Here is a 21,482-nt window from a genome sequence, read left to right as displayed (position 1 = left end):
TTGACAAATAGCTTATAGGATCTCTGGTGGTTGTGTAGTCAGTAGTTCCTTATTTCTGGAATTGGCTTTTTCACTTGCTGGTATGACTGTTAGTAAGAAGAGCAGTGAAAGACCACTTCCTAGGTTGAGGTGGTTCTTGGAAGTAGTGGCTGGCATTGCATCTGATCTGTCATGTGACTTAGGGAAAGTCCTGCTCTGACTCAGCACTGAATGAATTAAGTACCTGTGCTGTGTTAGCTTGGGCTACTTATAACGGAAGTAATATTTCAGCATACACCTAGTTACACAGTTCTGGAGGCTGAGAAGTCATAATCAGATTTGGCTGGTTTGGTTCCTGGCAAGGGTCCTCTTCCTGGCTTACAGAGGGCTGTTATTTCTCTTCTAGAGAGTGAAGAAGGATCGCTTATAGAATGGAACCATCCTTATGACCTAAGTCCTCCCTCCCCCCAAAGGACTAGCCCCACAGCATCCATTACACTGGGGATTAAAGCTTCAATGTATTAATGTGGGGGCAGGCACATTGGGTTCACAAATGCCAACAAAGAAACTGTTCAGTGTTATCACTACCATCATGTCCCACTTTAAGTATTTATTTATTTTTTTGTCCATTGTGGGGTTTGAACTCAAGGCCTGGGTGCTGTTCCTGACCTCTTTTTGCTCCATGCTAGCTGTCTCATCACAAGAGTGGCTCACACCTATAATCCTAGCTATTCAGTAGACCAAGAACTGAGGATCATAGTTTGAAGCCAGCCCTGGCAGAAAAGTCCCCATGAGACTTAGCTTCAATTAACCACTCAAAAAACAAGAGCTGTGGCTCAATGTGATAGAGTGCTTAAACCTTGAGCAAAAATGCTTAGGGACAGCGCAGGCCCTGAGTTCAAACCCCACAACCAACAAAAAACCAAAAAGTTATGCTTTGGAACAATTAATAACGTCAGCCAAGTGTACTGTTTCTATATTCCAATGCCTCCGGGGCTGAAGCAAGAGGATTTCAAGTTTGAGACCAGCCTGTTTTACAGAAATGTGTAAGGAAAACAGGTGAAGTGCTTCTATAATAACATGTGGCTAATTCTAGTTTCTGGGCCACTTTTGCAAAACAATGCAAGGAAGTGCCATTCTGACAGCTTTCCCTCAGATGTTCTGTGTGAATGTAAAAGGAAGTGCCATTCTGACAGCTTTCTCTCAGATGTTCTGAGTAAATGTATATGCTGTATTCAAACATTGTTTATCTTTTTTTTTTTTTTTAATTTTGATCATGACCAGGTTTGGACTCAGCTGGAATTCTAGTGCTTGAGCCATGTCCATTCTGGCTTTTTACTGTTTACTTTGGATATGAGTCTCTGATTTTTCTATCTGGCTGGACCTCAAAACGGCAGTCCTCCAGATCTCAGCTTCCTGAATAGCTAGGATTATAAGTATTAGCCACCAGTGCATTGTTCTTTTGAGTGTGTGTGTGTGGCCCAGCACTCACCATTCTCCTTCCTGAGCCTCCTCAGTGCTGGAATTACAGGTATGTGCCATTATACCCAGCACTCCATGGATATAATGAAAATTTTTGTGGTAAGGGATGCTATGGACCCATTATGGACAGCTGTGATTAGACAGTGTTGAACTACTTTTACTAGTAGTAAGTAAGGAGTGTACTTCTAATTTGATCCCATAGGAAATCCACTGGGATTCACTTGTTCTGCTCTGAGACCAAGAAGGAAGTTTGCTGTATGCTAGGTTGGGGAACTCTGCCTGTGGCTAAAACTTGTCCTAGATTCCTGCAACTACAGATCAATCTAGGAATGATTACAGGCCCCTTCAGGACAAACTAGCTAGCTAATTCACAGTGGTCTCAGCCTTCTGAGTAGCTGGGACTACAAGTGTGAGCCAGCAGTGTCTGGCCAGTATTCAATTATATTAAATGCCCACAGACTGCATAAAGTGTGTGTGTGTACATATACATAACTATAACTATATCTATCTATCTATCTATCTATCTATCTATCTATCTATCTATCTATCTATCTATCTATCCTGGTCATCAGACAATGCTTGTAGATTTCAGTACAGGAAACAGATGAAACTAGGAGCTACAACATGGTAAGTAGAAAAGGTTAGGTGTAAGATTGAGGGGTACCAAATACAAGAAATAGGCTACCTGCAGAGTGTAGAGCTTAAGTGGCATTTGAGAGATTTCTAGCTTAACAGATTATATTCTTATTCATTGAGATTTTATGTAGAGAATAAAAAACGTATGCATGCAGACATACAAGGTCACAGGCATATATTCACAAACACGTTAACTGAAGTAATATGTGCAGGGAGGATTCCAATGCTGTGACTTCTTTGAACAACGTGTTGAAAGGCAAGCTCGAGGGAAGGGGGGGAAGACAAATTGAAAGAGGAAAAGTGAGCAAATAAAGTTATAGTATTCGATGTACCTATGTGAAAATGGAGCCAGTAACTTGGAGATTGGAGGGGTTGGGAGAGATGGAGAGAACAATGAGCAAAATGCATTGTACTCAAACTGTTGAGTTGAAATCCCTTTGTACAACTATTTAAGGATAACAACAAAAAAATGAAAGAGGTGAATATAATGAGATTGGTTTAGATATGTTAAATTGGGCTGGGAAGGTGGCTCAGTGGTAGAGCGCTTGCCTTGCATTCATGAGGCCCTGGGTTCGATTCCTCAGCACCACATAAGCAAAAAGAAAAAAGCCGGAAGTGGCGCTGTGGCTCAAGTGGTAGAGTGCTAGCCTTGAGCTGAAGAGCTGAGGGACAGCGCCCAGGCCCAGAGTTCAAGCCTCACGACCGGACCCCCCCCAAAAAAAAAAACAAAAATAAAAAAAAATAGATATGTTAAATTTTATGTGTTTACGGAAAATTTAAGTGGGAAGGTCCAGTCTGCCAAGCAGATCAAATTAGAAAGATTTCAGCCCAGTTAGCAACTACGTGGTAACAGAAGACAGAACCGACTGGTATTATCCAGGTTGCTGGTGCAAAGTAGGAATCTTGGAGTAAGCCCACAAAAGGAGACTAAGGTGTGGCCAGACAGCAGACAAAGAAAACGGGGGCTGGGAAGGTGGCTCAAGGTAGAGTGCTTGCCTAGCATGCATGAAGCCCTGGGTTCCATTCCTCAGTACCATCTGCACAGAAAAAGCTGGAAGTGCACCCCAGACCTCCGAGCAGGTCATCTAGAGAGGCTCGCCACCCCGCACTCGTACCCCAGGCCCTGGTCCCAAGGCCCGCAGTGCCCCGAACTCCAGACCCCAGGGCCCCGCGGGGCGCCCCGCACGCTCCACCCCCAGACCAGCCGTCCCTGCGCCTGCGGGCCACACGGAAGTGGCGGGGCGGGGCGAGCGTGGGCTCCGCCCCCTGGCGGGGCATGTGAGCTGAAGTGCCCTCTTTACCTCCTTCGCAGACTGAGCGGGACGCGCGGCGGCGGCTGAGGCGGGCACGGCAGGATGAATGCATGCTCCGACCCCGTGGTCATCGTCGCAGCGGCGCGGACCGTCATTGGTGAGTTGTCCTGCTGCTTTTGCCCTAGCCACCTGCCCGCTGCGGGCAGGGCCTGCGTAGGGGAGGGCCGGGTGAGGGGCCGCCCGAGTCCTCGCGACTCTGGGAGACCCTCGCCGCGCGCCTCCGAGCCTGGACGCCACGCCCTCTTCTTGCATAGCCGGTCCGCTCCGCCCCTCGGGCTTGGATTGGCTCGCTGCAGTAGAGCCACCTGCGGCCTGGATCTCTCATTGGCTGTCGTAGAGAAGCGCCCTCTACCGAGACCTCTAATTGGCTGGCTCGGGGGTGCGCCACCAGTCCGCCTGAGGTGGCCCGCTGGGCGCTGGTGGGCGTGACGCGGGCTCGGCGACCGCGGCCTCCTCGCGGCCTTTGAGGAGCTTGGTGCAAATCCACCCGGCCTGTGTCGCGCCGCCCCGGGCGGGCGCTCGTCCTCCGGCCGCAGATAACTTGGCCTCCCACCCTTCCCTTGTAGGCTCCTTCAATGGCGCCCTGTCCACCGTGCCGGCCCACGACCTGGGCGCCACGGTCATCAAGGAAGTCCTGAAAAGGGCCGCGGTGGCTCCGGAGGAGGTGTCCGAGGTCATATTCGGCCACGTCTTGGCCGCAGGTAACTCCTCGGTGAGCCCGCCGGAGGGCAGGTTCCAGTCCCGGCCGCACACGCACGCACCCTCGCCGGCGCACGCCCGTGCGCACGCGTCCCCCCGTGGCCCCTGCCAGCCTGCTCCCCGCCTCAGGCTCGCTTGCTGCTGGTTTCGTGCCGGTCCTGCCTGGGGCTTGAACTCGGGGCCGGGCACTGCCCCTGAGCTCCCACCCCCCTACTTCTGCCTTTTTGGTGCTCAGGGGCGGGCGATAAGAATCTCATGGACTTTGCTACCAGGGCGGTTTTGAACCACGGTCCTCAGACCTCAGCCTCCTGAGTAGCTGGGATGATAGACAGGCATGAGCCACCCCACTGGGTAGTGAGCCTAACGGGCAGCATCCCGGCATCTTGGTGCATGTGGGGACTTTCTGAAAACTGTCAGAGGTGAAATCCAGGTCCCTATCCCCACCCCCAGGCCATAGGCTCCTAACTGGAAGCAGATGAACAGGGACTTGGACAATAGGTTCCCAGCCCGGCCAGACCTGTACCCTGAACTAGAGAGTCTCTGAACTCCTGAGTTCCCTGTTGCCCCCCGACCGTAACCCTATTTAGGCCCCACCACCTCACCCGCCATTGGCACCATGCCTCAGGTCTCCTGACCCTCCTCAGGTCACCATGGTGTCCCTTTTCAACTCTCCATTAGAGTTGATTTGGTTTGTTGAGGTTGTTTTCCTGCTCTTTCTTTCTTTCTTTTTCTTTCTTTCTTGTTTTCTTTCTTTTCTTTCTTTTTTTTTTTTTTTTTTTTTTTTGCGAATCCTGGGGCAGGGATTGAACTGGGCCTGGGCACTGCCCCTGAGCTGCTTTTGCTCACAGCTAACACTACATTTGAGCCACAGTGCCACTTCCCACTTTTTCTGTTTATGTAGTACTGAGGAATCAAACCCAGGGCATCATGCATGCTAGGCAAGCACAGTAGCAAGCACAATAATTATGTGGATGAGTTGAGGTACATAAAGGTATTTGCTCAAGCACTAGGTTATTTCATTGCCATCCAGTAGGTGTTGCAGTTCACCCATCCAATACAATCCTATTCCAACATCATCCTGTCTGTCTCAGGACTGCTTATCTGCTAGGTCACTTGGTCTGAGAGTCTCAGTCTGGTTGGCTCCAGAATGGCTTCAGCTGCTTGAGTAGTTCCAAGGCGGGCACTTCTTCCTAGGTTAGGTGAGTCTCTGACTCTGCACACTTCTGAAGAGTAGTAAGTTGGTTTCAGGCTTGCTCCGTTTTTATGCTATCACATGTGTCTCCTTAATGTCATTCAGGTGTGAGCAGTTAAGCTCTTATGTGGGAAGTGGCACTGTGCTCAAGTGGTAGAGCGCTTGCCTTGAGCTGAAGAGCTGAGGGACAGTGCCCAGGCCCAGAGTTCAAGCCCCACAACCGATCAAAAAAAAAACCAACATGAAGATTGGGCTTCCTTTTTTTTTTGCCTGGGAAGGTGGTTCAGTGGTAGAGTGCTTGCCTTCATGCATGAGGACCTGGGTTCGATTCCTCAGCACTACATAAGCAGAAAAAAAACAGAAGTGGCGCTGTGGCTCAAGTGGTAGAATGCTAGCCTTGAGCTAAAGAGCTGAGGGACAGCGCCCAGTCCCAGAGTTAAAGCCCCATGACCACACACACACACACAAAAAGCCCCCATGTGGGCTTGGTGCTTCTGGGTTTGTTTACTATTTTCTAGCTATGTTCCTAACAGGCACTCTACCACTAAACCATATTCCCAGGACATGCTTTTTCTTTAGTACCCTGTGGTTCAGTTTCCTAACAGTATTAAGTGTATTCCAGGCTGCAGTTGTTCCGGGGAACATGTGTCAGCTAAGAGTTGGCAACTTTCTAATAAAAATTCCCAATTCAACCTTGCAAACTGTAGCTTCCTTGTATCTTGTAATCAGATTCCCATATAACAAATGAACTTCATCTATTCTTAATATTCAGCCTAATGCCAGACAAATAGCATTGATTAATATAATTTTAAGTTTTGCTCTGTGGCTCATTTTTGTTGTTTTTGTTTTGTTTTGGTTATGTTGGACACCAAACACAGGTCCTTGTACATGCTATGCAAGCATACTACCATTGAGCTACATTCCCTACCCTTGTTTTTTGTTTGTTTTTCATTTTTTTATTTTTTTTGTCTGTCGTGGGGCTTGAACTCTGGGCCTGGGCATTGTCCCTCAGCTCTTCAGCTCAAGGCGAGCGCTCTACCACTTGAGCTGCAGCGCCACTTCCGGTTTTCTGATGGTTTATTGGAGATAGGAGTCTCACGGTCTCTCCTGCCCGGGCTGGCTTTGAACGGCGATCCTCAGATCTCAGCCTCCTGAGTAGCTAGTATTACAGGCGTGAGCCACCAGCGCCCGGCTTGTTTTTCTTTTAAGGTGAGCCAGGATCTTGCTTTATAGCTCAGGCTCGCCTGAAACTCTGCCTCCTGAATGCTGGATTAAAAGCAGTCACCACCACCACACTTGATTGGTTAGATTATTTTTCCCCCAACAAACTCTAAGGAAAGGTCTGAGATACGGATATATCTGAAAATTGCAATAGAGCAACTACTAAATAACTAAATTTACTGTTGACCTTTAGTAACAGATTGTGGTGAGAGTATTTGAAATTTTCCATTTAAATATCTTCTGCTTTCAAGAAGTGTTGAATTTCTTCTTAAATTATGGAAAAGCGTTTGTCAGTTCTGACTTCATACTTGTTGAATAACCATTTATCCAAGAGATAGTGAATAAGTACAGAATGATTTCTTTGTGGAGGAGAAATCTTCAAATACTAGGAGACTGGACACTGTATATCCATGGGCAAACTGATAGGTGCCAAGGATATACAGGCCTTTTGGCCTTTAGTGGGAACTAAGCTGCCTGCAGATTTTCAGAAGTGGCAGGTGACCTAGTTGGCATGTGGCATGCCTGTATGTACACTGTATTGTACTTTCCTAGTGATTGCCTTTGTGTTCCTTCTTCCAGGGTGTGGGCAGAACCCTGCCCGGCAAGCCAGTGTGGCTGCAGGGATCCCCTACCCGGTTCCAGCGTGGAGCTGCCAAATGGTGTGTGGGTCAGGCCTAAAAGCCGTGTGCCTGGCAGCCCAGTCCATACAGATAGGTGACTCCAGCATTGTGGTGGCTGGAGGCATGGAAAGCATGAGCAAGGTAAGGCTCTCCTGGCCGCCCATGTCCTGTCATGGCTGAGGAAGCTGATGGGTGCCAGAGCTGGAATCACAGTGTGCACGTGAATGACACCTACCTAAGGCTGTCTATTCTTCAGATTGCTTAGGAAATCCCAGTAGAAGAAAAGCATACGTCAACCAGTGCAATTGGAAGAGAATATGTATTTTCTACACTATTGTTACTGAAGCATACAGTATTTTCTGAATTAAACTCAGAATAGTAGTAGATTGATAGCCCTGGTTTGGTTTTGTTTTGTTTTGTGTTTTGTGAAAATACTGTACAGAGGGTTACAATTACATGGGCAAGATAATGAGTACATTTCTTTTTTTTTTTTTTTTTTGGGGTCCGGTCATGGGGCCTGAACTCTGGGCCTGAGCACTGTCCCTCAGCTCTTCAGCTCAAGGCTAGCATTCTACCATTTGAGCCATAATGCCACTTCCGGCTTTTTTTTTTCTCCTGCTGAGGAATCGAACCCAGGGCCTCATGCATGCAAGGCAAGCGCTCTACCACTGAGCCACCGTCCCACCCTAATGAGTACATTTCTTATCAAGCATTGTAGCCTCCTTTCTTTCCCCTTCTCATCCCTTACATCCTCCATCCCCACCAAAGTTGTAAAGTTCGTTTTCGACATAACGACTTGTACATCTCATTGTTGCAATGAGTCCACCTGTATCCCTATTTAAACAATTTGTTTTTTCACTTCCCCTCCACAAATTATACCGACATCAAATACAGTGAAAGCAGGGGTTATACCGTGGGGGAGGAACATACAAAGCAACAAAGAAGTCATCTTATAAATGTGTGAGAAAGAATCGCATGAAAGAAAATTGTTTTGTTTTTTATGTCTTGTTTGGATACATGGCCCAGTCTGGGCTGGATCTCAGTGATCCTCCTTCCTCTTCCTCACGAGTGCCCCGCTTGTAGGAATGTGGCGCCAAGCCTGGCGATATCCTTGATTATAAGTTTCCTTCCTATTATGAGGAAAACTGAACACTTGTGGTTTCCACTTTCCTTCCTGTACATGACAAGGAAGACCTCAGGGATCACCTTGGCTGACTTTGTAGGTACAAAACATGGCAAGAGTCAGGTTGTGGTTGGGCATATGTATAGTCCCAGCTTCTCAGGAGGTTGAAACAGAATGATCACTTGAGCCCAGAAGTTTGAGACCAGCTTGAGTAACATTTCTTAAACCTCATCTCAAAAACATAAATAAGGGGCTGGGAAGGTGGCTCAGTGGTAGGGTCCTTGCCTTTCATGCATGAGGCCCTCTGGGTTTAATTCCTCAGCCTCACATCAGCAGAAAAAACCCAGAAGTGGTGGTATATTTCAAGTTGTAGATCACTATCCTTAGTGCTCTCAGCTGAAAAGCTGAGGGACAGCGCCCAGGCCCAGAGTTCTGTCCCCAGGACCAAAAACAAAAACAAAACCCATAACTAGTGGAGATATGGCTCAAGTTATAAACCTCCAGCCTTGAGTTCCAAAGCCCCAAAAGATTGAAAGGCCATGAGTTCAAGTGCCATACTGGCACATAAACAAAGGGAGAACATGGAAAGGAGGATTACTGAGTGGAGCCCTCAGGCAACAATAGGTTTGCCTTGTGGGATTTCTTCCCCCAAGTCCTGTCCCTCAAATCTGCCCAGTGGTGATAATGGTACCCCCACTTCTACCAAGTATGTTACCTTTTCCTTTCTATTCTAGCACCTTTTTCTGAGTAGTTGACTGGAGATAAGAGTCTCATGGCCTGTCCTGCCTAGGCTGGCTTTGAACTATGATCCTCAGGTCTCAGCCTCCTGAGTAGCTGGGATTACAGACTCCATTTTTACTTCTTCCTCCAGGCTCCTCACCTGGCTCACCTGAGAACAGGAGTCAGGATGGGTGAGATGCCCCTGGCTGATAGCATTCTCCACGATGGTCTTACAGATGCCTTTCACAACTATCATATGGGCATTACAGGTAAGGCAGATATAGTTGCAAGTACACTAGCTTTAAGAAGTTTGCAAGAAGTATATCATGTTAGTGAGTCTTGCTGTCCCAGGCTGTGGGTCTGGCAGTCACTTGATTCTTCCATGGCCAGGAAACTGAGTCATGAAATGGTGTCCAAAAGGTAAGTGCATGGTGCTCAGGCACTTGAAGGTGGTTAGCTGGTGGCCTGTGTTTGCTCTAGGACTCACGTGGGAAAATCGGTCATGGCTGCAGAACTTATTGATAAGAATTGGGTAGGGCCAGGCGCTGGTGGCTCACACCTGTAATCCTAGCTACTCAGGAGGCTGAGATCTGAGAATGGAGGTTCCAAGCAAGCCTGGGCAGCAAAGTCCATGAGACTCTTATCTCCAATTAACCACCAGAAAACTGGAAGTGACAATGTGGTTCAAGTGGTAGAGTGCTTATCTTGAGCTAAAGTGCCCAGAGACAACGCACAGGCCCAGAGTTCAAGCCGCACAACCTACCAAAAAAAAAAGAATATGGTGGGTAGACTTTACATTAGACAAGGAGATAGGCTGTACCTTTCAGATGCACCTGACTTGCTCAATCCTCAAATCCTCACAGAGTAGCCAGCAGTTCTGCTTTCAATCCCTCTACAAGAGAGGTGTAAGGAGTTGGGGAGAGGGTAGATTGGGGCAGAAGGATAGGGTGGTGGGTAAATTCACAAATGTAAAATGAGTTTAAGCTGTAGCTATGAATTTATATAAAAAATATTGGGGGACTGGGAAGGTGGCTCAGTGGTACAGTGTTTGCCTAGCATGCATGACGCCCTGGGTTCATTCCTCAGCAACACATAGTTAGAAAAGGCCGGAAGTGGCGCTGTGGCTCAAGTGGTAGAGCACTAGCCTTGAGCTCAAGGGCTCAGGGACAGTGCCCAGGCCCAGAGTTCAGGCCCCATGACTGACAAAAAAAAAAAAAAAAAAATATATATATATATATATATATATAGGTAGTATACACAAACACACATACACACACTTTTCCTTCTCTTCAGAAGAATGCTAAAGCCAAGCCCGAGGTGCAAAAATATAGTTACTGTGTTCACGTTTACAAGAAAGGGAGTGAGAAGAGGAAAAAAATGGCCTCCTTAGAAGGACTGCCATTTTGGGGTGTGGTGTGTGGACAAGAGGCGCACTCTATACACACACGCACTTCCGTCCACCCAAGAGTGTGCTGGTGTGTATACCTTTTATTACATAAAACAGTTCATTGACATGTTGGGTTTTTGCTATTTCCCTGTAGCTGAAAATGTTGCCAAGCAATGGCAGGTGAGTAGAGAAGATCAGGACAAGGTTGCACTGCTGTCCCAGAACAGGACAGAGCATGCACAGAAAGCTGGCCATTTTGACAAAGAGATTGTACCAGTTCTCGTGTCTTCCAGAAAAGGTGAGTGTATAAATCAGAGTTGGAAGTTCAAACGTGTGCATGTGTAGTGGGCACTCACAGGAGTCAGATGTGGAGATGCTTCTTGGATGGGTGTGTGCTGTGGGAAAGACCGTGCTGGATTTGTGTACCTGGTTACATGGGGTGTGCAGCCCAGAGGGCCACAGCCCCTGTGCCTTCCCTGCAGGTGTCCTGAGCGCCTGCAGCACTGGTCCTGGTTGTTGGGAGGGAGCAGCTGCCTGTTCCCCTTCAGCAGTGAATGGCCATCCTGTGTGGCTGCTTCTGTGCACTTTCCCATTCACATCTCTAGAGGAAGGGCCTTCTGGGCTATTGTCTTAATCTAACACAGAATGCAACAGCCCAGATTCCCTACTGCAAACTGCTATCTTACTGGCAGCCTGACTGCTTTAAGACTGCTGCCCTCTGAGTTCCAACCAGCCAGGTGCAGGGACACAAAGCACAGCTCCTTGTGCCCAGTACTCCTAAACTTTCATCTGAAGGAAGAGGGATTTAGGAACGATTCCCCTAAAATGTTTGTGTGTACTTTCCTATTGGAATGAAAGTGGGTAGATACTAATAGACCTTTTTTTTTTTTTTTGGTCGGTCATGGGGCCTCAACACTGGGCCTGGGCGCTGTCCCTCAGTTCTTCAGCTCAAGGCTGACACTCTACCACTTGAGCCACAGCGCCACCTCCAGCATTTTCCTACTTATGTGGTGCTGAGGAATTGAACCCAGGGCCTCATGCATGCGAGGCAAGCACTCTACCACTGGGCCACCTTCCCAGCCCCACTTCCCTTGTCTTTGAAGCCTGCTGACTGCCAGCTCTGTGGTGTTCTTGGTTTTATGCTTCCCAGGCATTACTGAAGTGAAAACAGACGAGTTTCCTCGCCATGGGAGCAACCTTGAAGCCCTGGCCAAGCTGAAGCCATACTTCCTTACAGACGGCACAGGGACCGTCACCGCAGCTAATGCTTCAGGTTTGCTTTCAAAAGGGCGTTTGGAGAAGTGCCATCTTCTGCAAGGTCTACCAAGTGCATACCTTTCCCACACAGAATGATGAAAAAACTCTTACAGTTTCTCCATATTTACTGATTTACCTGAATTTTTCTTTTTATTATTCAGGGTGGGGGTGCTTTGTAGCACAAACTAAGCTTGAGATCACAATCCTTAAGAGTCTTATATACTGGGGAATACAGTGTGTCCTACCATGCCTGGTGTTAATTGCCTGACCTTGCAACTAGAGATAAATGAAGAATTCCTGAGTTTAGTGTGGACATGGTAGCATTCACTTGTAATTTCAGATATAGGCTAACTGAGGCAGTTAGCAAGGCTGTATCTCAAAACTGAAAGGACTGGGGGCATTCTTCAAGTGTTAGAGCTCTTGCCCAACATGCCTGGGTTTAGACCCAGTACTTCCTGATATCAGAAATACCCAGTATTCCTTAGGAGTTCACTATTCCCATTTCTCTACCTTCCCCGTCTGCTCTGGGGAAAATCAGGTTCTTATGTTCTATGGAGTTATATGGTCAAAAGTATTTGTAAGTACACTGTAAACTGCTGAATTTCAGTGAACCGCTTTCCCAAGATGTCAATGTAACTCATGTCCACTGGTGGAAAATACAGGATCTACAGATAGGTAGCTTAAAAAAATATCTTACAAAAATCAAGCAATATTTTACAGGAATCAATGATGGTGCTGCAGCTGTGGTTCTTATGAAGAAGTCAGAAGCTGAAAATCGTGGTCTTAAACCTTTAGCACAGATAGTTTCCTGGTCACAAGCAGGTGTGGACCCTTCTATTATGGGAACCGGACCCATTCCAGCCATAAAGCAAGCTGTGAGTTTTACTTCCTACACCTTGTCATTTGGTCTCTTGATTGAGCTAAGGCCAGACTCCTAATTCTTTACTAAGTTCTGTTTAAACTCACCTTTCTACTTCAGATCATCAGGATTGTCCTTGATTGTGTCATTAAAATGCCTCTAACCCTTAAATTAGTTTCATTATACTTTTAGTGATTTTCTACCATGAGGGGCAGCCAGAATCACTTTCCCTATACTGACATTTGAAGTCAGGGCCTGGGCATCTGCAAGTGTTCCCCCATATCCAGCCTGCTTCACAGTTTTAAGATTGTTTGGCTACATGGTGTAACAGCTCAACCCTGTGCTGGGATTACAGGCATAGAATACCCCGCATAGCTTCATAGTGGCACCTTTAAAGAGTGACATTAAAGTGACACTTTCATGTTGTAAATCTTTTGTCAACAGGAATGGTTCATTCCACCCTTCATTACCCAGGGCTCTATCCATTCTTCTTTCCTGCAGGTCTTTAAAGCAGGCTGGTCTCTGGAGGATGTCGATGCATTTGAAATCAATGAAGCCTTTGCAGCTGTCTCTGCTGCCATAGCTAAAGAACTTGGATTATGCCCAGAGAAGGTAATTGCCTGGGTTTGGCCATTGGGTAATGGATGAAGAAATAAGTAGTTAAACTCCTAGTATGACAGAGTTCAGTTGGTTTCCCAGGGCAAAAATACTTTGACCTCATTAATTTATTTACAATGAATGGGGCATTGTGAAATAAAGAACAGGGAAGATGATCAACAGTTGATGTGGGAGGCATGAATTATTTGCCAGCAGTGAAAGGGTAGTTTTCTGTTAAAGCATACTTGGGAATTTAATCTTTGTTCATGAATCCAATGATTTGATCCTTTCCCTCCTCTTCAGGTCAACATTGATGGAGGGGCTATAGCCTTGGGCCACCCCCTTGGAGCATCTGGCTGTAGGATCCTTGTAACCCTGCTACACACACTGGAGAGAATGGACAAGAGCCGTGGTGTTGCAGCCCTGTGTATTGGAGGTGGGATGGGAATAGCAATGTGTGTTCAGAGAGGGTGAACCGCTTAACAGTACTCACAACTATACGTGAACCTTGATTTTTTTTTTCAATGTAAATTTTAATATGTAAAATCTAAGGACCAAAATGAGGAAGGAAACCATTCTACAACTTCAGAAGAATCCAAGTTTACAGATTGTGTGTGTTAATATTGACATCTAACATTGTTATAAATAAAGGGGAGATCAGTCATGAAAGACTCCGGAGTAAACCGCATCCTGATATCCTCCATGTTTATCATCGTTGCTCTCAGGTGTAATTTTATAAGGTCATCAATTCAAAGAATGGTAATTAATTGCAGTGTCTGTGGCAGATTTCAAGTTCTTTACCTTAACAATAGTGGGTTCAAAACCCCTGCTTGTCTGGGCGCCAATGGCTCATGCCTGTAATCCTAGCTACTCAGGAGGTAAGATCTGAGGCTCACAGTTCACAGTCAGCCCAGGCAGGTTCACAGTCAGCCCAGGCAGGAAGTCTGTGAGACTGTTATCTCCAGTAAACCACTCAGAAAACCAAAAGTGTTTCAGTGGCTCAAGTAGTAGAACACGAGCCTTGAGCTAAAGTGTTGAAGGACAGCATTCAGTCTCACAGTTCCAGCCCCATGACCAACAAAACAAAACAAAATAAAAACTTTGCTTGCTGGGTGCCAGTGGCTCATGCCAGTAATCCTACTATTCAGGAGGCTGAGATCTGAGGATTACAGATCAATGCCAGCCCAGGCTGAAAAGTCAATGAGACTCTTATGTCTAATAAACCACCAGAAAACCAGAAGTGGCACTGTGGATCAAGTGGTAAAGCACTAGCCTTGAGCTGAAAAAAACAAAATAAACCTGCTTGTTTTTTGTCTTAGGGTTTCCCATTTACCAAATCCAGGCCAATCCTATAATTAAAGAAAATGGATTTTATAGCTGACAGACTTCTTAACCTGATAATCTATTACTCCACTCCCATACACGCCCTTCAAATCTGCATAAGGAACAGTGCACCAGGTGTTGCAGAAAAGGGGACATGGCAGTAAAGTTTCCTATTACTTAATGATGATGGTCATGGTTTGTGTCAGTACCTGGATGAGGCTCTCACACTGGCCATTGGCACATTTGTCAGAATGTACTCCCACGAATTTGTGGGTGATTGTGAGAGCTCCCAATTGGATACTCATGACCTTTTTGTAGTAGTGATGACCCAGAGAAGCTGAGTAGGAAAAGTGTAACCCTCCTAATCATCGGTCATCATGCTTTGGATAAGTTATCTTTTGGACAAGTTAAATAATAAAGGCTTGTTATAATGGTTTAAATATTAATGCTAAATCTATGTTTTAAAATGATGTTGGGCTGGGAAGTTGGCTCAGTGGTAGAGTGCTTGCTTTGCATGCATGAGGCCCTGGGTTCGATTCCTTAGTACCATATAACAAAAAGCTGGAAGTGGCTCTGTGGCCAAGTGGTTGAGCTGAAGAGCTGAGGGATAGAACCCAGGCCCAGAGTTCAAGCCCTGTGACCAACAACAACAAAATGTTTTGAGTCAGGTGATGGTGGCTCATACCTTTGGATTATAAGACCTCAGGATTGTGGTACGCAATTAGTTGGCTGAAAAATATGTGAGACTTATGTCCAATTAAACACACACAAAAACTAGCAAGTGGAGCTGTGGATCAAGTGGTAGCGCACTAACCGTGAACACAATTTAGGAAGAGGGGTAGGGATGTGGTTTAGTGTTTGCTTCGCATGTATGAAGGCCTGGATTCGATTCCTCAGTACCACATAAACATTTGAAAAAGCCAAAATTGGTACCCCAAAACTCAAAAATTTAGGGATAGAACCAAGACCCAGAGTTCAAACAGGAATGGAAAATAGTTAAATAAATTGCTGTTTTCAGGGGACAGTGATGGAACAGGAGATGTTCAAGACACTGTAACCAGAACTTGACATTGACCTGAAACCCCTTTGAACAGGTATGGATTTAAAAGAAATGGACACAGAACTAAATTGTTATGTATGATTATTAGATGAAAATGAAAAAGACCTGGAAATCAAATACTTACCATTTTAGGTTTTTGCGTTCTGGGTTAACTTGAGCCTCATTATGAAATGCTCTTTGCAACCAGGTCTGTGGAGTCTTGAGCAGTGTTAACTGCCAGAGTATTAGGAATAACAAGGAGAGATCTTGCAAATTCAGCAATCGCAAGCTGTTCCCGAGACCCCTAAGAAACACAAAAGGCACCTGAAGCCCACTGCAGCAGCTAAGGTCTCCAGGTAGTAGTAAAACAGGAACTGACCTGCCATACTCTTGAAAACAAATGGCACTTACATGCTGGTTGCATAGTTTTCAAGGTAAATGGAAAGGGCTGTTTCTACGGCCCCACCACCTGGGACCACAGACTTGGACTCTAAAACTCTCTTCACCACACACAGAGCATCATGTAGGGAGCACTCCATCTCATCACACATGAAATCATTTGCCCCACGCAAGATAATTGACGCAGATGTACGAGCCTTTGTACTATTAAAACAAAATGGGAAATTCCTAGTATTTCCACTGCATGTGCCTGGATTAAATTCTGCCTGTGTATGACATTTTGCCTATTCAGCAGTACAAACAATGTCTAGACCATGCAAAAAGATGAAATGCATTTCACCTCAATTTACCATGTCTCAATATTACTTTATCCCATGCTTACAGCTGCTCATATCACCAAGGGATTACAGCAGCAAATAAGTGGGAAATTCACTAAGTCTGCATAGTTTCAGAACTTAGAAAGTTGCTTACTTTTTGATTAAGATGAGTTCATCATCACAAATTCTTTCTTGTACCACCTCTTCTGCCTCTTCTGTTCGTCCCAACATTGTAGCATCAAAAGTTTCTTCACAGATGGGAATAGCTTAGTGGTAGAATGCTTGAATAGCATGCATGAAGTCCCAGGTATGATTCTGCAGTACCTCATAAACAGAAAAGTCTAGAAGTAGTGCTGTGGCTCAAGCAGAGGAGTGCTAGCCTTGAATGAAAGAAAGCTCACGGACAGTGCCCAGGCTCTAAGTTCAGCCCCAGGACTGGCCAAAAAAAATTTTTTCACCTTCCAAATTGGCCAGGGTTGATAAAACACTTGCTGTGAAAGATATGAAAGGTTTTTCTCTTTCTTTCTTTCTTTCTTTCTTTTTTTTTTGTTAGTCATGGGGCTGTTCATCAGCTTTGTTTTTAATTTTAATTTTTACTTTTTTATTTTTTTTGTCGGTCGTGGGGCTTGAACTCTGGGCCTGGGCGCTGTCCCTCAGCTCTTCAGCTCAAGGCGAGCGCTCTACCACTTGAGCTACAGCGCCACTTCTGGTTTTCTGGTGGTTTATTGGAGATAAGAGTCTCACAGGCTTTTCTGCCTGGGCTGGCTTTGAACCATGATCCTCAGATCTCAGCCTCCTGAGTAGCTAGGATGACAGACATGAGCCACCAGCGCCTGGCTGTTTATGAGCTTTTTCACTCAAGGCTAGTGCTCTACTACTTTGAGGTACAGCACCACTTTGGGTTTTCTGGTGGTTAACTGAAGCTCACTTTCCTGCCCAGGGTGGCTCTAAATGTGATCCTCTATAAAATCCTCTATAAAAATGCTATCTCGACTTCCTGAATATCTAGGATTAGAGGCTTCAGCCACCAACACTCAGCATGGCTTTAGAATCTTCAAGATTCAGACTTTTATGATAAAAGTGGCTTATATTATCGTTAAGCATCAGACAAGCAAATGTCTTCCTAATTAAGACAGAACAATTACTTTTTTTTTTGTCGGTCCTGGGGCTTGAACTCTGGGCCTGGGCACTGTCCCTCAGCTCTTCAGCTCAAGGCGAGCGCTCTACCACTTGAGCTACAGTGCCACTTCCGGTTTTCTGGTGGTTTATTGGAGATAGGAGTCTCACGGTCTTTCCTGCCCAGGCTGGCTTTTAACTGCGATCCTCAGATCTCAGCCTCCTGAGTAGCTAGGATTAACAGGCGTGAGCCACCAGCGCCCGGCAGAACAATGACATTTTTGAAGAGAATAAAAGTAAAATAAACTCAGTGAGTTAAAGACCCAGGATTTCTAGGTATATGGCAATGGCTCTGAATGTACTGCTGCACAAAGCATTAAGTGAAATTGTTTTGAAAAGCTGTATAGTCAGTATTTCAAAGTAAAGTGGTTTCGATATGGTCACATACATTGGGGTGAGATATTTTATGAGAGCCAGTAGAAGACCTACACCCAGAAGCCTTAGCAACATGTTTAAGGTCTCTCTTTAAAATTCTCTGGACTGGGTCTGGGAAGGTGGCTCAAGGGTAGAGTGCTTACCTTGCATGCTGGGTTCAATTCCTTAGCCCCACATAAGCAGAAAAAGGTGGAAGTGGTGCTATGGTTCAAGTGGTTGAGCCGTAGCCTTGAGCTGAAGAGCTGAGGGATAGCGCCCAGGCCCAGATTTCAGGCCTCACAACCACCACCACCACCAACAAACTCTCCAGACTGCCTTAAAACCATAAAATACTTGAGGCACATGTCATCAATCCCTCCAGCAGTGAGAACAACATTAGCGACAGCCACCAGGATCTTCTGAATCCTCTCCTTGGTGATATCTGACTCCCTAAAGAGAAAGTGATTGGTAATGTAACAGTGACATCGTTTTCAAAAACATTTGTGTTAAATTAACTGGGTTTTTCTCCCCATCTATAACTAGAATTTAAAGTCACTCCAATTTATAGAAAAACTCAAAAAAACTATGCTGTCAATTCCAGTTTGATTTCCTAATCAAGCAATGTAGTCAGAACTCTACTGCTTTTAAGTAAGAGCCTGAGGCAGAATTGAGTGTTTCGAGCCAGTCCAGGTTATGAAGTTCACAGAGAGATGGAGACAAGATTACTAATGGGTACACAGGCCAGGTCGTCAAGAGAAACAACTTTCATGGGGCTGGGAAGGTGGCTCAGTGGTAGAGCGCTTGCCTTGCATGCATGAGGCCCTGGGTTCGATTCCTCAGCACCATATAAGCAAAAAGAAAAAAAGCCGGAAGTGGCACTGTGGCTCAAGTGGTAGAGCGCTAGCCTTGAGCTGAAGAGCAAGGGACAGTGCCCAGGCCCAGAGTTCAGGCCCCACAAATGCACCCCCCCCCCATGCTACAGCACAGGAAGATATGTAATCATAGTTACTGACACTTAAGTACTTTTAAGTTCCTAACAAAGAAATCATAAATCTGAGATCATAGATATGTCAGACATCCTGATACATCATTAAGCATTGTATACAAATAGTGCAACATCACATGTGCTCCACAGCATTTAGTTACCACATCAACTGAAATAAAAGTAACCCAAGTTATCTGAATGATGCAGGTCACATGGAATTAGGCAGACAAAATCTCCACAACTGTCTACTGCAATGTACAGGTTGAATCCTATCACTGGCAGCCTTAGTGTCAATCATACTAAGTTAACACTCAACTGTCAGGTTTTAACTGCTTCTTTGATGAAATAGGATTCTAGATTTTGACTTTTAGATCTTTAACCATAACATGAAACACACACAGATCAATTTTCATGTATCATCTTCAATCCTATTGAAACCTCTGAGCTTCACTTGGATAAGATGTTAAAATCCTTCAAAACACACACTTCAAACTCCCAATTGTAATCAAAACTAATATATTTTTACTAATAAGCCACTTGTTTGGTTATCTCTAAGACTCATTTTTTTGGCAGGGTCCAGTCATGGGGCCTGAACTCTAGGCCTGAGTGCTGTCCCTCAGCTCTTCAGCTCAAGGCTAGCGCTCTACCACTTGAGCCACAGTGCTACTTCCCAAGACTCATTCTTTTTAGCACACTCAATCCGTTGTGACCCAAGAATAACTCACAAACAGCTCCTTTCAAAGGCCAAAAATTTCCCACCATACCTCTGTCTAATTTGGTCCAATTTCTCAGGGTCTGTGATAACCACTTGTACACCAAGTTTCATTTTTGTTTTCTGCAGGCTGAAGTCAAGGCAAGCAATTTTTGCATTAACTATCCTCTTGGGCATGCCTGTAAGTAAACATAATGTAAGGTAACTATAATAATGCTATGGTCCATGAAATGCAGCTACTTTTAGATCAAAATAGAACAGAACAAAAATGTAACATTACATACAAATACAATTTAACTTGTAATTCATTACATTAAACCTTAAGGCACTAAGGACATGCAACCTCCTATTTTCTGTGTTTATGTTAGAGAAGACATTACTGTACACAAACCACAACAAAGGCACTCTTATACTGTAGTAATTTAATTCCAAGATCTTACCCTGGGATCCCACCACACAGTTGAGTGCATAGCCATTGACCAGCATGCTTTCTGTTTGACTTCTCCCGTGAGCTTTCAGAATATTAACAGAAGTGACTGGATAGCGTGGCTGGCCTCTTGAGTCTGTGTACTTAATAGCAAGCACGGCATCCACTACCATGTTGGAGAAGAAATCACCATTTCTTGTGAATAGTTAAGGATAAGGAGACTCTCAATGAAGGAAGGGCACACATTTAACACCCAAAGCAATTATACCCCTATTTGCTCCATAGTTCTGGGCTGGCCTTGAACTCTCCATCTTCCTACCTTTGCCTTTTGTTGTGGTATAAAAATTAAAGATAGGGCCGGGCACTGGTGGCCTGTAATCCTAGCTACTCAGGAGGCTGAGATCTGAGGATCTCGGTTCAAAGCCAGCCCGGGCAGGAGAGACCATGAGACTCCTATCTCCAATAAACCACCAGAAAACCGGAAGTGGCGCTGTAGCTCAAGTGGTAGAGCGCTCACCTTGGGCTGAAGAGCTGAGGGACAGCACCCAGGCCCAGAGTTCAAGCCCCACGACCGACCAAAAAAAAAAAAAAAATTAAAGATAGAATATTTGATTTAGGTCCTTAGGCCATGCAAAAATTAAAAGCCTGTGCTTATCAATAATGGATGATTTTGTAACTTTATTTTTGTGGTTATAAAATTTAAATTGTAAATCCACTTCTAACTATCACTCCCATCTTTGGTTCTATTCCCCAAGTTTCCCGTCAACAGTCCTAGGCAGAGGGCCCTGGCAGAAATTGTAATAATCTCTGGAGTAAACATTGGCCAGAATGGACAAAGCCCAACTGAGCAAAGCTTAAGCTCTCCCCCTTCCCCTTCAGGTCAAAAATGCTTAAAAGCTGACACAGGCTGGCACTCAAGGCCGAGCCCTGAGCTCCGACCTTGGGCACGGCCCTGACGCATCAGCACTTTGTTCTTCCGCTCAAATAAAAGTTTGTTTAAACCTCAACTCATCAGTGGTTTGGGGTCCTGGTGTCTACTGATGCCTGGGCACTCGAGGCCTTTCAAGTACCAGCATGTCACCAAGCTGGTTACAAAGAATTACCTGTTACCCAACTGCTATGGTGTTATTTGCTACCACCGTCTTCGATTCGAGTCACTTTTACACACCTCGTGTTACCTTCTCCTCCGAGGAATGCCGGGAAGGCATAGGCAATGTTAAGAGTGTAACTTTTCTCCTAACACGATGTTCAACCTTTACCGAGATCAGTGGGCTGAGCAAGCAGTTCTGATAGAGAAATCTCCAAGTTAAAAGAAAACACCGAACTTTGAAACAAGTGAGGATAAAGATCGGGGCGTGGGGAGGCTATGCAGCCAAAGGCTCGCGGGTCCGGCCTGCACCCCGAGATCTGTGTCATTGGCGGGTGGGCCTGCACCCCCAGACCTCCGAGCCGGTCATCTAGAGCGGCTCCCCACCGCGCACTCGTAACCCAGGCCCTGGTCCCAAGGCCGCAGCGCCCGGAACCCCAGGTCCCAGGGCCCCGCGGGGCGCCCCGCCCACTCCACCTCCAGCCCAGCGGTCCCTGCGCCTGCACCGCGGGGCTGAAAGTGAGCCGCCGCGGGGCGGGGCGAGCGTGGGCTCCGCCCCCTGGTGGGGCCGTGCCCTG

The 21,482-nt window shown here is 45.9% G+C and overlaps 1 protein-coding gene, 1 long non-coding RNA gene and 1 other non-coding gene across 3 annotated transcripts; 1 reads left to right on the top strand and 2 right to left on the bottom strand.

Moving 5' to 3' along the window:
- The first annotated feature begins 3,400 nt into the window (after positions 1 to 3,400).
- On the top strand, positions 3,401 to 13,773 carry LOC138819438 (acetyl-CoA acetyltransferase, cytosolic). Its single transcript, XM_070010955.1, has 9 exons — positions 3,401 to 3,507; positions 3,977 to 4,111; positions 7,102 to 7,283; positions 9,137 to 9,254; positions 10,527 to 10,670; positions 11,523 to 11,645; positions 12,350 to 12,504; positions 12,990 to 13,100; positions 13,389 to 13,773. Exons 1-9 carry the CDS (start codon positions 3,453 to 3,455, stop codon positions 13,557 to 13,559), a joined length of 1,194 nt encoding a protein of 397 aa, XP_069867056.1. The 5' UTR covers positions 3,401 to 3,452; the 3' UTR covers positions 13,560 to 13,773.
- A 2,374-nt stretch (positions 13,774 to 16,147) lies between these two features.
- On the bottom strand, positions 16,148 to 16,274 carry LOC138819595 (small nucleolar RNA SNORA20). Its single transcript, XR_011369513.1, has one exon. It is a non-coding gene; the product is annotated as a small nucleolar RNA SNORA20 (small nucleolar RNA).
- A 1,777-nt stretch (positions 16,275 to 18,051) lies between these two features.
- LOC138819439 (uncharacterized) lies at positions 18,052 to 20,038 on the bottom strand. The gene is made up of 3 exons (XR_011369435.1): positions 19,831 to 20,038; positions 19,443 to 19,569; positions 18,052 to 18,143 (listed from the first exon to the last, which is right to left on the bottom strand). It is a non-coding gene; the product is annotated as an uncharacterized lncRNA (long non-coding RNA).
- Positions 20,039 to 21,482: the final 1,444 nt, after the last annotated feature.

The sequence above is a fragment of the Dipodomys merriami genome, unplaced genomic scaffold (genome assembly GCF_024711535.1).
Source record: "Dipodomys merriami isolate MVZ:Mamm:240054 unplaced genomic scaffold, mDipMer1.0.p SCAF_8, whole genome shotgun sequence".
NCBI lineage: Eukaryota > Metazoa > Chordata > Mammalia > Rodentia > Heteromyidae > Dipodomys > Dipodomys merriami.
The sequence above is the reverse complement of the archived record's forward strand: the minus strand, read 5'-3'. Positions and strand labels throughout refer to the sequence as shown.

Coding starts and splice junctions, on each gene's coding strand:
- LOC138819438 (XM_070010955.1), top strand. CDS start 3,453: ATGAATGCATGCTCCGACCCCGTGGTCATCGTCGCAGCGGCGCGGACC. Junction 9,255..10,526: donor CTATCATATGGGCATTACAG/GTAAGGCAGATA, acceptor ATTTCCCTGTAG/CTGAAAATGTTGCCAAGCAA. Junction 11,646..12,349: donor CACCGCAGCTAATGCTTCAG/GTTTGCTTTCAA, acceptor AATATTTTACAG/GAATCAATGATGGTGCTGCA.